This window comes from Brachyistius frenatus, unplaced genomic scaffold (genome assembly GCF_029030835.1).
Source record: "Brachyistius frenatus isolate BFR_SWC_R1_liver_20210118 unplaced genomic scaffold, ASM2903083v1 Contig_38, whole genome shotgun sequence".
NCBI lineage: Eukaryota > Metazoa > Chordata > Actinopteri > Embiotocidae > Brachyistius > Brachyistius frenatus.
The window spans coordinates 978,694-995,572 of NW_027210637.1; the positions used below are offsets into that span (position 1 = coordinate 978,694).

General features: G+C 44.3%; 1 protein-coding gene across 2 annotated transcripts in view; it reads right to left on the bottom strand.

Moving 5' to 3' along the window:
- The window catches only part of rapgef2b (Rap guanine nucleotide exchange factor 2b), a 106,860-nt gene that overhangs the window by 38,710 nt on the left and 51,271 nt on the right, over window positions 1–16,879 (bottom strand). For both annotated transcript variants that reach the window (XM_069701732.1, XM_069701731.1), the window contains exons 5-7: window positions 15,624–15,699; window positions 12,347–12,514; window positions 4,201–4,218 (exon numbers count right to left, since the gene is read on the bottom strand). In XM_069701732.1, coding sequence (XP_069557833.1) covers window positions 4,201–4,218; window positions 12,347–12,514; window positions 15,624–15,699 — 262 coding nt within the window. The remainder of the gene's footprint in view (window positions 1–4,200; window positions 4,219–12,346; window positions 12,515–15,623; window positions 15,700–16,879) is intronic.

A 16,879-nucleotide genomic window follows, 5' to 3' on the forward strand; every position in this document is an offset into this window, starting at 1 on the left:
TCGGGCGGGCACGTCTGAAAGATTACGCTTGTAAGGTTCACGGGGGCAAAACATCTGTCGTGCCCCCACCCGCTCCTCCCCTCACCCGCTACCAGCTTCATCAATCAGACATAAGTGAATGAAAAGGGGTGCTTTTTCAGAGAGCGAGTGTGAAGAGCGAGGGGTGGAGTTGATCAGTAGCTCGAGGTTTCCGGATCGTGTTATAGACTAACTGTGGGAGGTTATGAACTGGAAGTCTTTAACTTTTCAATGAGCAGAAGAGGAGCGAGTGCGACGAGGTGACAGTCAGCGTTTCACCTCTCTGTCTCTTGCACAATGAAAGGCAAAGCAAATCTTTAACCAATCCAGGTCAAATGTGTGTGTGTGTGTGTGTGTGTGTGTGTGTGTGGTAGCTAAAATTACATTAAAAAGAAAAATAAGCGACGGAAACTCTGAATTTTCTTGTCAGTAAATCCTAAATTATAATGCAGGGTTCAATACTGTACGGCGCAGGTGAAGTCAAGACATTCAGAAGTTGTATATACAGCTGTAGACTTTTCAAGGACAATGCTAACATGATGATTCAACTTTTATTTATTTCAGATTTTTTTTTTTTTTTTTAACACTATGTTCTCCATCTCAGTACACCACAGCAGCAGGATTTTCCTTACGCAGCACCCAAGTGTTGGTTTTTTCCACAGCAGTTAAACCGCTACAGCTTCACTGTATAAGCTTTGTTTGCTGATAAGCAAGTGTGACGATAACGGTCCAAGATGACGTGGAAATGCAGCGTTTTTAGTCAAACAACTGCCCACCGCGACAACAGCGCTCCAGAAATTACAAGGAAAAACCCTGCATATTAGTGCGCTGACATTTTGCAAACACCATTAAGCACAAGGCAAAGCTGAACCTGATGGGGATGTGATTAGTTTCCAAATTATTTAGTCGTTAAAAAAGAAAAAGAAAAGAAGAATGAAACAAAGTGAAATGAAGTGTACTTAAGGGAATGACGCCATTTGAAACGCAGCCGGTTTGCGTGTCTGCACTTGCTCTGGTTGTTTGTTTTCGGGAGGTCCAACTGACAAATCAACAGCTCCTGATCAATCAGTGGCACCTTAACTGAGGGTTTAACACGCCTCTTGCGCAATTCTACTCTCCTTCTAAGCCGGCGGACTCTGCAGGAGCCCAGTCTCCCCGTAACACGTTGTTTAAATCTTTGAAATGATCTGTCCTTATAAATCTAAAACTCGGTTTATCTCATGCTGTTGAGTCGTAACAACCGCCGTCAACAGGAGCCACTCGCATGAGCACTGGATTTTTGCATCGACAATAAAACACAATATAACGCAGTCACGTCGCATATTTCGGGCTTCGCCGAGTCTTCGTTAACACTACAAATTCCAACCTGTTTATGAATAAGAGGGACGAGGTGCAGAAAGGGGAGCAACCGGTTCCTGAATGAGACACACGGTCATTATCACCAGATTTAAAACTGGTTTTATAGTCTAATTTGCCGAAAGGTGTGTCAAGTCCCACACAAATGGATCTCTGGGGGAGCGGTAATCGTCACTGAGGAACTTCAATGCGTTAATTGATATAATCTTTTACAGCTTAACAGTTCGTTACATACGTTGGAAGTAATTACCTTGAGGAAGTCCTAATCTTCAATTATATTCTAGACTGTGGACGTTTAAATGCAACAATTCCCCGTGAAGGTTTATTAAAGTCTCTTTTTATGCCCGTATATCAAACTGTTGTTTAAGAAACCATTAAACTTTGACCGCAGTGTTTCATCATGATCTCATCACTGTCTTTCTCAACATTAAGACGCACATAAAGGACTGTACACCCGGCACCAAGCCAGACAGCTCCACCCCTACCATTTTCCTGAAAGAAAGAAAATACAAACGTATTCGGTGAACTGCAGTTACGGTCAGTAACTACTATTTATCTACTTAATTCCCGTGCGCACGTTTCATTTCAGCTCAATGCGAGAGTTCGCTAGTGCAGCAGAGCAGGAGGCGGGGCGGAGGCGAACAGGTGACTGTAAAAATAAAAATAAAAATGGCGTAATAAAAGCCTGAAATTAAGCTATCGATGGCGAAACCTCGACCTCAAACTGCTGAAAAACACATTCTGCGAATATCGGTTTTCAAACACATTTTAACCCCTTATTTCACCAGGCAAGTGGACGAGACATTCATATCTTGAAAATATCTCATCCAGCGTCGTCCTCAAAATCAGCTCAACACTGAACAGATCAAACAATCAATTGTTCAGAGAGATTTTGATCAAATTGAAGTGACACAAAAAGCAAAACAGAAAGCAGATGTCTGTGTTATCGTCGGCACGCGGAGCTCATTACCATCCAAATAAATGTCATCCGTCAAGCCTTCTGCAAATACTCAACTTTTCAAAAAGGTCTTTGAATGTCAAAAATGACATGAGAAGCACATCAAATGTCAGCAAGCGTGTTCTGTAACATTGGATTGGAAATGAGCCACCAGCCAGTCAATGAGTGGCTCAATTCTTTTTTTTCCTTCGCTCGCACGAGGCACCATTTCAGCTGGATTATCGAGTGTGAACTCGAAACCCCCCCCAAAAATAGCTTTTCCATTTCCATCGAAGCGTTAAGTGTTTGATATTTGGCTATTAATAACTACAAACACAAATTTTTGCTCTTGTTGTCCATGCTCGGAAAAGAGAGGCGTGGGTGTTGAAAAAAAAAAACATGACAAAAATCTGCGAAACAAAGGAAACGTTAACTGCAGCTGAAAATGAAAAAGCATATTCGCTGTGTTACATACACTTCAGAAAATGAAGCAATGATGTTATTTCAGAAATGACCACGATCGTGTTTGACCAATGCAGTCACTGTGGCCACTTTTAATGATTGAAAAATAACACAAAAGCTCCAGAACTGAAGCGGGTTGTTGACCATTCAAATAGCTGCTCAACAGAGAATAAACTAGCATCAATTTTAATGATTGATTAATTGGTTCCAGCTTCTCAGATACGGGCATTTCTTGGATTTCTTAAGTCTTCTAATAACCTGAATACCTCTTTGAATTGTTCAAAATTGCGATTGGCCTTTATATTTTAAAACGAACATTAGTTGCAACCCTAAAAAAAAAACCTCCTCTGAATAATTGAAGCATCCAAAGATGAAGGAATGCAGGAAATAAGAAAGCGAGGAAACATTGAAAAAAAAAAAAATACAATAAAGTGTACAATGAAGCGTTTCTGCTTTCACCTCTGCAGTTCCTCCACAATGTCTATTCAAAACCGAGGCTTTTGTATCTCCGCACAGCTGAAGCCGAGCAGGTTGTCACAAAGGACAGCTCTAAAAATAGGAGCTCGGCTTTTTCTGCGGCCCGAGAGTGGCAGGTTCGTTCTCTCTTGCATCTAATCGGCAGGTCTGACATGCTCGACGCTTTTGAGCTCTGATCTCTTCAACCTGCTCTTTTCCTCATCATCCGTTTCTGCTCGGACGTTGGGCGATCAAACACGGAGGTATATATATATATATGTATATATATATACAATCCAGGTTCTTGCAGCGCAAATGGGCATTTAAATAAAACCGTCAGTAAATTACACTCAAAACACAGACACAGGGACCCACCAGAACCACGCCCACATCGCAGAGATAACAATAATCCAAAGAGCCTGAAGGACAGTCAATACCGTTATCAAGCACACATCAACAGAGAGGCAGTGTTTGAGATACCATACACCTCAATCAGCCAAATTGTTAGCATTATCTCAGTTTACAGGCTTATAAGCTCAACCAGAGTGATGTTTATCCGTGTTTCTGTCATCACCGGGCAACTTGGCGAGTTTCAACCGAGTCGTGTTTGTTTTTTGTTTTTCAGATCAAAAACCAGGATAGTATGGACGGAAGCAGACTGTTAAGAAGAATTCAATTCATGTCGCTGGTAATAGCATTGGAGCGCGGAGCAGGCTTCCCCTCTTTATCGGCCGCCAAGCCAGCCAAATGGAAGGTATTTATTAAGGAAGTCTACCAGCGAGCAGCAGATATAACGAATGGGAAACAGACGTAGATAAAAAAAATAAAAGACATTAAAAAAAAAAAAAACACCTGCAGGAGCACAAACACAGGGCGGCTAGGGGGGGGAGGGGAAACGCACAAAAAAAAGACACACACTCACACTTGGAAATATAAAATACGACAGACAACACTGTTAATAGATACGGTACCTGAGGTTTATTGCATTCCTGGAAGCCAAGGGGTTAAGGAGAGAGCCATGGAAAGAAGCAGAAGGAGATGAAAGTTATCAAACGTGCCACTCACCAGTCGAGGATGTGACAAAATTGCAGGTGAAAGCTTCACTCGGCATGTTTGAAAATGAAGCATCGTGCACCACATGGAGAATAGAAATGTCCGGGTTAAACAGGAGGAGTGCGTTCAGCTGCATGGGACTAAACGCTTAAAATCAGCTTTGGAATAAGTCCTCATGTTTTGCACCCATTGAGAATAAAAAAAACAAAACAAAAAATGCAATAGTTTCTCTTTTTTTTTTTTTTTTTTGTGTGTGTGTACGAGTCAACTAAAAGAGAGTTCCTATGTCGGGGCGGACAATCCCGCTCTTTTCAACATATATTTGTACTGAAAAAAACAAAAACAAAGATTATATCAACCTACAGGCAAAAATCGTTTTCCATTGTTCTGGGGCTCGGCGGATTAACTCATTTTCAAGGTGAAAATATTACTTTCTCTGTGCTCTTAGCCAAGGACAGGTAGAAGACACACACACACACACACGCACGCACGCACACACACACGTGCATTATTATGCTGCCGTGCGCACGCATCCTTCCATTCAGCACGCCTGCAGTGTACTGAACAGATGACTTCAACCCGCGAACCTCCTCGCTCCCTCTGCAGCACAAGCTCGACCTCTGAGCACAAAGTAAGACTCTAATAAAAAAAAAAAAAGGGGCGAGGTGCTTTTTTTCTTCTTTTTTTTTTTTTTTTTTTAAAAGCACCACTTATTTTCTAAATTAACTTGGAAACCTCTGGTTTAATTACCTCAAACACACGAGACCACGGCGGAGAAACCTTAGAGCTTCTCGTTCCGGCAGAGTTCGTCTTGTTTTCTAAATGAAATAATTCTGTTGATTTCTGCTGCAGAGGATACGACCTGCCCTCTCCGTCCCCTCGGGTTTGGAGGTGGGAAAACATCTAATTACAATCTTTTTCTGGGCAACGCTGCATTTGCAATTTAAATTTCATGATATAGTTTATTGTCCTGGATCGCTACGCTGTTCTCGTCTCCCTCTCTGGTCTCCCCTCTCACCCCGACCGGTCCTCTAGACCCGGCTCTGTCTTGAGAAAAAAAAAAAAAAAAAAAAAAAAGTTTTTACTCCAAACCGCATACGTGTGAATTAAAGTAAAGTAAAGTCGTGTTGTGAGGACTTTACTATGTTGATTGCCCTGAAATAACTTTACGTAAATAAAATCGATTTGAATTAGTTGTTTTCGAGAACCTCTGGGCTGTATCGGCAGTCGGCATATGCACTTATACTTCAGCTATTGAAAAAGTTTTAAACTAAACTTCATTTACCTGAATGAAAATACACGAATATGTAGCTCGTATTTAGAAAGCATGCGGCGCTACATATACGTAGCTGCTTCAGCTAAGCTGGCTTCACCTCAATGAAAAATGATGGTGGTTCTACAAATTCTTCAACATTTAGGAACAATGCAAATACACTTACTCACTTGTTATCACAGAGTTAGACGGGACCAATACGACGCTGATTAGTTGGAGCTTAGTCGTCGTGGTAAAGACAGGAAACAGGGAAAGCGAGGTAGCCACACAGTAAATCCACACATCGCGGCTCTTCCGCCTGGGTTATTGTAAGGATTAAAGAAACGAGATATAAAGCAATAACGAAGTGAGCTTTACAGAAGCTGCGAGGCGGATTTGTTACCGTTGGACCGAGCGAGCCGTTTTCCTCCGATTCCAGTGTTTATGCTACGCTGAGCTACCGAGGTACCGGATCCAGCTTCACGAGAACGGACTCGATCTCCTCGACTAACCGAAAGCAAATGAGAGCTATTTTTTCACCGAATATTTCATCAAATACAAAAATCAGCCCACCTGACGAGTAAAAGCAGCGACATACACTACAGCGGCCAGTCGCTGAAAACCTCTCGTACACCGCGTGTCAAATTTATTTCTCGACCTGTGAAATATCAATACGTCTGCAGAGAAACCGACAGCGTCCTTATCTGCAATAACTCCCCTTCCGTATGTATCTTAAGGCAATTTATGAAAAAAAAAAAAAAAAAAAAAAAAAAAAAAAAAAAGCAGTCTGCAGATGAGCGAGCAATGTCGTTGTCAAGGTCACTCCAGCAGAGCGCGCGACTGCTGATGGACACGTCGGCCGCTTCGGGATTAAACCTGCGACCTTTCTGATTACGGGGCGGCCTCGCCGACCGTCGGGCCACCCGGCCGGAGGAAAAGAGTAGAGGGAGTATTGATTGCCTGCATCCTGCTGCTTGTATAATTATAGAACATCTGTTTGGGGCCCTCGGATGCCCCAGCCGGCCAACTGAGTTTACAACCCAGAGGAGGAATATCACTCATCTGATCGGAGAGTTTGGGGGGGGGGTGTCAAAAAAAAGAAAAAGGGCGAGGAAAAAAAAAAATTAAAAAAAGAAGACAGTGGGTGAATTTTGCGACGGATAAAAATCAGCAGCGCGGGGTTCAGTAAACACGAGGCCTCGATGGCGGCCACGTCAACACTCATTTCAAAGTGATTGACAGACAGAATCTGCGCAAAGACCTCAAGTGAGAGATCAGAGAGGAAAATCTGTGTGTGGCTGTTGATGTTAGAGGGAGATAGCGTGTGTGTGTGTGTGTGTGTGTGTGTGTGTGTGTGTGTGTGTGTGTGTGTGTGTGTGTGTGTGTGTGTGTGGGAGATAAAGTGCAAAATGGAGAGAGACTGAGGAATGGAAATTATGAGCCTTTTTCCAAGGGAGAATATATAAAGATCAGTGTGTGTGTGTGTGTGTGTGTGTGTGTGTGTGTGTGTGTGTGTGTGTGTGTGTGTGTGTGTGTGTGTGTGTATTCTGAACAAGGCACACAAGTGTCAACTCTCCGCTCTGAGCACACAGGAGGCATGTGTTGAATCCTAAACACTGTCCTCTTTCACTGCACTGATTTTTCTACGGAAACACAAACAGATTTTTTTTTTTTTTTTTTTTAAACATATCTGTCTTTTCATCCTTTTAAAATCTCAGAATCGTCCGCTTTGTTTCTAATGACGGTAAAACGCCGAGTTTCAGCAGCTGCGTTTCCTTCTCGGGCGTTTCAGACAGCGACGTAACATTTCCCCCGTGCGAAGCGCGAGGACTTCCCGCAGATAACGCGGAGATATAAACTCGGCTTGCGGCGACTTTGACATGAAATCTGGAAACATTGGAAGTGAAGCTAAAAAAAAAAGCGTCTTTCACCTCAGAAATATTGCGACGGTCGGTCGGTCTCTCTTCCTGGAGGAACATTAAAGTGCACGAACACGACTAATAAACCCAACTTTAATCACTGGCAATATCATAAATCGTTTTCAAGGAGTTGAAAACCTGCGTGTTGCTGTGCTGGTGTAACGTTCATGTCATATCGCAGCGATAAGTGTGGAGGTTTTTTTTTCCCACTTGTAAACGGCCATCACGTCAACCGCTTAGCTGTAATTCATTACGATACTCGATTTCTCTCACAGCTCTGACATCTCGCGCTCGACACACCGATGCATCGTTTTAAAGCCGTCGAACCCAAATTTCACGCGCACGTGGTCGTTATTTTCAGTGCTCAGTATTTCTAATCCCGACGAGACGGGACTCTCTGCAGTAATACGACCGCCGTTGAAGATCGATGCGTTTTGATGCGTTTTGATGCGTACTGTTCAACCGAAACGCATTACTTCAACAAAGACCGAACCACCGACCGACTGAAACGTTTCATCAGCTAATGGAGCTGCACATAAACGTCACATTGCGTTAAATCCCGCTCGGCGGTAGCAATTGCGCAAACGGGTCCGAATAAAGGCATCCGTTTACACGAATAGTGTTCGGAGGCCAGACTCTGTATTTATGAGTTGAAGAAAGAACTTTCATTATCTCGAAACCCTGAGAGCCAAATACTGTAATTTGCACGTCACACAGATAATAGCTCAGCTGTGGTGGAGAGTTTGGGGCAGTGTGTGTGTGTGTGTGTGTGTGTGTGTGTGTGTGTGTGTGTGTGTGTGTGTGTGTGTGTGTGTGTGTGTGTGTGTGTGTGTGTGTGCGTGTGCGTGTCAGCACTCCCGTTGGGAGCTCCAACACTGGGTTGGCATTACTTTTATATTTGAGCTATTAAGCTGGCACTCTCCGCAGCAACCTTACAATGACTGGACACGCTCAGCGTGCCGCTCCGGGGGCAACAGAGGCTGTTCGCAGAGACGCTCGTGACCTCGAAGTTACCGAACAACAATCTCTCGCCGACGACAGAGGCCACCTCCGCGGTCAGACTATTTCAGGATTTAATGCAGCGCCCGGGGAACGGCGGCTGGTGTTCGAGCGGGACATCTCGTCGCGTCGAACAGCCGTAAAGGTTTTGAATGACGGCTTATTACAAGATGAATAAATGAGTTTGAAATAATGTTTAATTTGCTTGCAAGATTGTGTCCATCAAAGTTTTTCTCTTCGCACTAGCTACGTGATCAAGAGTAGACATCTCTTTTTATTTAATTGTTGTACCATTTTGAAACCACCAACACTGGCGAGTATATATTAAACTGTAGAGACTATAATACATAAAGTAAAACATAAATTCTAGTTTGAGATGCAGCCTTTATAAAACCACTTAAAAAAAATCATTAATCCAGAGACCCCCAAAAAAACAATTATTTTGGATATAGTGTTCCTAATTTGATTAGTTGTTCTTCTATATATATATATATATATTATATAATATTCAATGTACTCTAAGGTAAAACAGAAAAATACAGAAATCCTCACATTGGAGAAGCTGTGATAAAATTAATCACTTATTAAAATATTATGATTGGGGTTGGGTTTTTTTGGGAGTGCCCCACTAATAGATTAATTGACTAATCATTACAGCTTTAGATGAGTATTATTAAACATAAACTATTAGGGCAAGTCAAATATCTTTCTAAAGTGAGATTCACGGTTTCCACCTTCTCAGCGTGAGAGGATTCGATGCCGACCTCTGTTTTAATTCTCGTTGTGACCTTAACAGCGAAAACGGCTGTCACTAACTGACTGAGTGATAAAGTTACACCACTGGTCGGCTCAATGCCCCCAACTTCCTGTATCCGTTTCAAATTAAAAGCCCTTATTTCAAATTAAAAGCCGTCCAGCATTCCATACACGGCCCAGCCATATACTAAGTTTTCTGACTTGGGCTTGTAGTTGGTGAGACAAAACATGCAGTTTAAATACACAAGATTTGGCTCCGGGATGTTGTGATGGACACGTTTCACCGTTATCTTACTAATGAGTCGACACATTCATCAAGTCGGACAATAATCGTCTCGACCCTAAATAAGATCGGTTTCGTCTACAGTAACCGCCACATTGGAACAACTTTAAACCCTTCGAATCTGTTCATGTTTTGGTACCTGGCCTCACGTTTGCCTTCGTAGCGGTGACTAAGCTGAATAAAAAAAACAAAAAAATTTAAAAAAAACAACCCTTGCCTGCTGGAGAGATTTCCTTTCTTCAATCCCAAATTTCTCCTCGTTGCATTTCTCACCTCCTACATGTGCCTCGGGGAAGTAGGGAGGAAAATCTGAGTGGTGTCTGGGATTCTAAATGCTGGAGATTAGCTTGCTATGTCAGCTTAGCATCCGCCCAGATTCAGCTCCTCTGTCACTCTGCTCCCCTCCACCCCTCAGCAGCAGCAGCAGCAGCAGCAGCAGCGGCGGCGGCGGCAGCAGCGGCAGCGTACTGCACTCTTGTTAAGTTCGCTCCTTTTTTTTTTTTCTACTGTACTTCTAAGTGCACTCGAGCACAGCCCATTTGGGACCGCTGGTTGCCATGGCGCCCGCTCCCATCCTTCCCACAGGGGCGGCACTAGAGCGAGTGTGTGACAGGAGATGTCGGGCCATGAGAAAGTTCAGTGCAGTCTTTTGATATCCAAAACACAGCGAGTCTATATTTAGGGGGGAGCAGGGTGGGGCTGGAAACGGAGGCAGGAGGAAGATGACGTTTGCCGCATTTTAAGCGCGATTGTTTCCCAGTGGTCCGTGGAAGAAAAAAAAAAAAAAAAAAAAAAAAAAAAAAACTCTCCAAAAAACGTGTACACTGACAGAACACCCAAGGGAGCGTCGGGAACGAAGGGAATGCAGTGAAATCGTGCAGAACAGGAAACAAAAACAAAAAAACCGTAGCATGCTGGGTATTTACATCATTAGTGTGAAAAAGCTTTGCTTCCTATTCCCAGGGAAAGAAAGCACAGAGGGATGACTCCGCTGCTCTAAACTCTGGATCCGAATCCCCTCACATGGGTAATGTCAACACACTATAAGGCACTGTAATTGGATTAGACCTTAAAAAGTCAACATTTCTGGGGGGGGGGGGGGGGGGGGGGGGGGGGGGGGGGGGGGGGGGGGGGGGGGGGGGGGGGGGGGGGGGGGGGGGGGGGGGGGGGGGGGGGGGGGGGGGGGGGGGGGGGGGGGGGGGGGGGGGGGGGGGGGGGGGGGGGGGGGGGGGGGGGGGGGGGGGGGGGGGGGGGGGGGGGGGGGGGGGGGGGGGGCTTTGATTTTTCATTAGTCGGCATCTTTTTGAAATATTCCGCAGTCTCCGCAGTTTGCCGATTTGTGCAGTATTTGATTCGGAGAAAGTATTTTTGTTTGTTTAAGAACTATGGAATATGAATCATTCAGCCTCGGCGATGAAAACAAATATCTACCAACAGCAGCCCTACTGTTAGAGTATGTAAATGAGAGAGTTTACAAGAATAGAACAGCTGTAAGGCTCGTGAAAGGAGACACTGACTGACCGCCCCGACAACAACATTTTCCTCTTCCCAAAACTAACTCTATAATCAACAAATCAATCACAAGCTGTTCTCATCATCGACTACGCTTCCTCAAACGTGCTGCAAAATGATCAAAAGTATTTAAAAAAAGACTGAAGCTGAAACGTAAGAACATTTCCAGACAAACAGATGAAAGTCGATGCAGCAGAAGCAGTTCTTCCTCGTCGAAACCTAAAAACCTACATCGTCCACAGTAAAACTCGACTGCTGACAGTTCGGCCTGAGATCTCGGTGTGTGTTTTTATTTATTTATTTTTTTCTGCTAGCGGCTAATGTGGCCTCGAGCTGTTAGCCTCAAGCAGTAAAGAGGAGTGGGGCCGAAGAGGTCTGGGTAATCGCACTGCTTTCTAACTCCAAGGTTTTCAAACTCGCGGTCAACTGCTCAGCTCAAAGCGACTCTACCCTTTAAAGCATATAAACAGAGTTTGCAAAAAAAAAAAAAAAAAAAAGTTGTTGTAAGTCCCCTTTAAAAAACAGACACATTACTACAGAAGCTCTTTGTTGTTTTTCTGCAGGACTCACGGCGACTTAAAAACGACCACGCTGATGCTCAGATGCAACAAGAGATACGTTATCGTCATTCTGAAAACAACTCTCCGTCATTTGAAATACCTGTAAAGCAAAATAAAAAAAAAAACACACAAAGCTTTCGGCTTTTCTGCGCTCGCACGCGGTCAGAGTTTGCTTGAGAATAAGCTGAAACTTTATGCACGATGTGAATGAATGAATATAAATGAGAGTATTTTGACAAGTGCAGACAGACGGAGGTTGTCAAGGAAGCAGGTGCAGACGGCACACACAAACCGAGATGCTCGACAAACTACAAACGAGGAGGGGGGGATAGGCCAACGGACAGAAGCCGGCAGCGGCGATAAAAATAATAATAATAAAAAAATAAAAAAAATAAAAAATTCACACAAAGTGGAGCAACTCTCATCTAGCGAGGAAGACTAAAACAAAACAACAATTAAACAAGGAGTTCAGGGAGATGAGGGTCAAAGTGCAGCCTTGTAGAGACGACTGATGCTGTTCTCCGGGGGGGGGGGGGGGGTGTTCATCTCAGGGCAACCGAGCAACTAGAAAAAACACACAAGTCGGACCCACAGATTTCACAGCTGCGATCCCGAGCGGGAACGCACAACAGCTTCTGAGAGAAAAGGAGCTCGACACACACACACACACACACACAACGGCAGCAGAGCAACACTCGAGCCGTCCATCGGGAGCGCACGGCGGGAAGGGGGTGGGGGTGGGGTGGGGGGGACATAACAGCGCTGGGGGGGTGTGCAACTCACCGTGTGGTATCCCCGGGCTATGGGCGGCTTTCCGGTGGGGTACGGATCCACGGTGTCGATGATCGTCTGCCTCTCCCCTTTCTGGTTGATCTTCCGGAAGCGCCGACGGGACTGTCTGTGCGAGGCTTGTCGCTGGAAGTACTCCTCATTTTCATCCATATAGTCCACCTGGAAAATGACAGGGGAGGGGGGAGGAAAGGGGGTGGGGGGACGGGAGGGGGGAGACGGGAGTTAGAGAGTTAGAGTTGGAGAGAGAGAGAGAGAGAGAGAGAGAGAGAGAGAGAGAGACAGAGAAAGGGGGAGTTACGGTCTTCGTCTTCACGCCCCTCCCCAATCCTCCTCCTCCTCCTCCTCTGCCTCCTCTTTGCATAAAAATAAAAATAGAAGTGTGTGTGGGCTTCACGATTGCACACCTCCGTCAAAAGGGTGCTCACAACACGGAAGAGAGAGAGAGAGAGAGAGAGAGAGAGAGAGAGAAGAAGCGGCGGGCTGAGCGAGATTTTTGGATGGAGGGAGCGAGCGAGCCGGAGAGAGACGAGCGATGGGGGAGTGAAGCATGAATGCAGAAATGGAGACGCCGAACTCTCCCCGTCTCTTAACCACAACGAAATAACACGTTAAGACCAGATTTAATCCATGTTCCCATTTTTTTTTTTTTTTTTAATGAACTGAGAGGAAGAGAGAGAGAGAGAGAGAGAGAGAGAGAGAGAGAGAGAGAGAGAGAGAGAGAGAAAATTTCCATGTGGAAACTTCGACATTCAGTGAAGTCATATTCAAGCCTCCTGGAGTATTTCATAAATACGACTTAAACGGTGGCACTCTGTTGCCGGGCGGCTTTGGCTCACGACGGGATGACATATTTTGAGTTTTCTCCTTCTTTATGTTTCGGGGCCCCTGTTCCTCTCTCTCTTCCTGCTACTTCCACTGCAGCTTCACATTTCACAGCGCTCAGCCTTTGGGATTACACCACTAAAAAAATCTCTCTCTCTCTGTCTCTCTGTCTCTCTACCAACTGCTGCCATGACAACGGCAGCGGAGCAGCGTGTGAGCGAGAGCGCAAAGTGTGATTGTGTGTCTAATTGCTAAAAATAAAAAAATAAAAAAATCTTAAAGCAATGTGAACACAGCTGAGTGTTTGTGTGTGTGTGTGTGTGTGTGTGTGTGTGTGTGTGTGTGTGTGTGTGTGTGTGTGTGTGTGTGTGTGTGTGTGTGTGTGTGTGTGTACAGTACGGCCACGTGAGCGGCTTATTTTTCTTTTTGGTTTCTTTGCTCATGTTTGTAACGGCAGGTCTGCACGTGCGTGCATGTGTGTGTGCGTGTGTGTGTGTGTGTGTGTGTGTGTGTGTGTGTGTGTGTGTGTGTGTGTGTGTGTGTGTGTGCGTGTGTGCGTGTGCATCTACAGCAGCACACAACCCTTCTCCCCAATTATAGGGCGGTTTGGCGCCTATAATATCAAAAAAATAAAAGGTGTGCGTGCAGCAGGGTGATATTATTGATGGGTTTCTGCTAGAGGGTTGAGACAGTTGACAGAAGCTCCACCCCCTCCACCCTCCTCCACCCACCTCTCCATCTACAGCTCACACTCGTGGAGACGCAACAAAATGAAAAGACGAGCCGTGTGTCAAAACACTTGTTATTTTATACTGACAAAACGTGGGTTATGTTTGATGTCTTCCTATAAAAGAAAGAAAAAGATGACCTTCGGGCAGATTTGTACTCGGGAGAAATGTCAAATGTGTTTGTGCGATTGTATGGTGTCAGAATCCCTTTTCTACAAATCTGGTGGACAAATCTGCAACCATAATGTTTTCATGTTGCCGTACTGGCTTCATTTATCATTAGACAAACGGCACCCGTATCTGTTCACACACCTGCAATCATTCCGTCATATTATTGATCAGAATTTTGCAAATATTTGCTGCTTTTCTTCTTTCTAATCTGGAAATAAACCGAAAAGCTGATCGATTGTGGACCGCTGCTCGAAAACAAACAGGATTTTCGGAAACTGTGACGAGCGATCAATCGATTAGTGGGGAAAATAATCTGCAGACGATATTGATAAATGAAATAATTCCTCCATATATCCCTATGATTTATTCATCCTCCAACGACGGACCCCCCCCCCTACCGATGGACGGGATCTCCGTCTTACAATTTCAATGAACTTCACATGGCGTCACATTTTAGCCGGAAATGTTCGACGTCCATCTGTCTAACGCAGCGTGTCGTCAAATGAACGGATCTGAAGTTGCTGCAAAAATGCCGCTGTTGGAATTTGTCATTTTGGTTGGTTTTTTTTTTTAGCAGCGGTACATTGTCGCCCCCCCCCTTTTTTTTTAGTTCAAAACCCTCAGCCGATCAGCATCTGCTGTGACACTCGGGCCTCTGAGGGCTTCTGCTCAACAGATGATTGTACTGTGCTGCAAAAAGTCTCTCCCCTTCGTGCCCAACTCCGACGGGAGTGATTTATTCTCAGCAACTTCTACTTTTAGCCAATATTTGGTTGGCGCTAAAACTGGGACAGAGTTTTCTATCGGCCCGGTGACTCAGGCGCCCTCACATTTCGCTGCAGCAGAGACGCAGCTAAATGCAGCTGCGCTCAAAGTGGCCAAATGTCAATAACTGGCACTTAGATTGAAAAAAAAAGAAAAAAAAAGAAAGCATCGCCAATAGATTACAGTTACACTCCGCTTGTAGATATCTTCAGTTTGGCGATCCACATGAATCAAGCTCCTTCTCTCATAGACGATAGAAGTACAAAATCAATATTTATCCTAACTTTTTGTGTCTTAACATCAAAGATACCCGGGGTTAAAACTCCAGTCTTCTGATAGCAGCTCGTATTGAAGCCTGAAAATGGGATTTATTTTCGGTTGCAGCTGCACTCTGCTTGTAGGTATCTTCAGTTTCTACACGAGTCCAAACTTCTTCTTTAGATGATGGAATTACAAAATCAATATTTATCATAAGTTTTGTATCTTAACATCAAAGATAACTTGAGGCTACGCTCCAGTCTTCTGATCCCGGTTAGTTTTGAAGCCTGAACATGGGATTTATTTGAGATCAGAAGCGACAAGTGGATGCAATTTTCTACTCTTTGGGATAGTGAAGAATTCGATTTTGGCACCAGAGACAGAGGATGGAGGGTGCAATGTTTTCAATTAGGGTTGGTTTACAACAATACAACAAAACAGATTTGGCTTACAAATGAGAAACTTATCATTCGGGTGGGGAAAAACCTGTTTGACGTGATAAAAGTCTGAAAAGATGCACTCACCACAATCATCTCTGAGGGTTCCAGGACGATGCACTCGCATCCGCGTCGCAGGCTGCCCGCTGATCGCTTCCCAAAACTACAACAACAAAAAAAACAAGAAGAAAGAAAGAAAACAAGAGTTTAGAAGTCCAGGTTTTAAAGCCAGCCAACGCAGTTCAGTTGGTGTTGTTTTGCCTGTATGATCTGCAGGTAAGGAGTTCTGACTCTCGCACAGACGGACTGAAAGCACCGAAATATCGTACCGAAAGACGTACGTGCGAGCCGATAGGCGACTCTTTGTCCTGCATTTTTAAATATGCAGTATGGAATTTCTGCATTAAAACGTAAAACAAGAGCTGCATTGAATGGACAGTTCCTCCTTTCAGCCGCCACCTCTCCCACCTGAGGGGAACACCCGCCCGTGGAAAAGTCCACTTTCGCTTTCACGACGTCACAGTTTGTACAGTATGCCCCTTGCTGCTGACGAGGAGGAGGGGGAATTTTTAAAAAGCAGCGGAGACCAAAAAAAATCTCAGCAGACGTGGAAATTCTGAGCGAGAGGAGATCCAAAGTTGTGGCTTTTTTTGTGTGGAAGAATGCCGCCTTTGTCCAGAATCGGACCTCGATGAAGAGAAACAAGGACCTCCTTTGTTTGTTATTTATACCGTCGTTCGGCTGTGGATGTGACCCACATCGCGTCGGCGTGCTCATTGTTTCGTTAGATAAACTCAAGTGACTCGGAGGAGAACGAAGCTGCTCGTCGGGGTTTGCCGTGTTGATTTTGCATTATTTTGATTATTCAAAGGAGCTCCAATTTTACAGCGGAAAGCGAGTCGTTTCTCTATGATTTACATTTAAAGCAGAAGGTGGCCTGGAAGCTGGGAACATTTTTTTTTTTTTTTTTAATCAAAAAATTCTTGGGAGTTGAAATAACCAAACAGTCACTAGAAAATGAACCGGCAACGCTAGTAATACATGTTTCTAATGAAAAACACTCGCACTACTCCGCTCCCTTCACGGGTAGCTGCCCGCATCCGTTTCAAGACATTGGTACTTGCGTACCGCGCTGCGAACAGATCGGGGTGATTTGGGGATTTTGCACGATTTACTGACATTTTATTAGTAACTAAATTGCTTACGTAATCAATAAACAAACATAAAAACATGTTATTTATCCAGTCATATTACGTTAATTATCTTGTTCGAAAATTTGTTAATTTATTTTCCATTTTCTTACTTTATTTCATGCAAAAAAAAAAAAATCAGTTGTTTGCGTT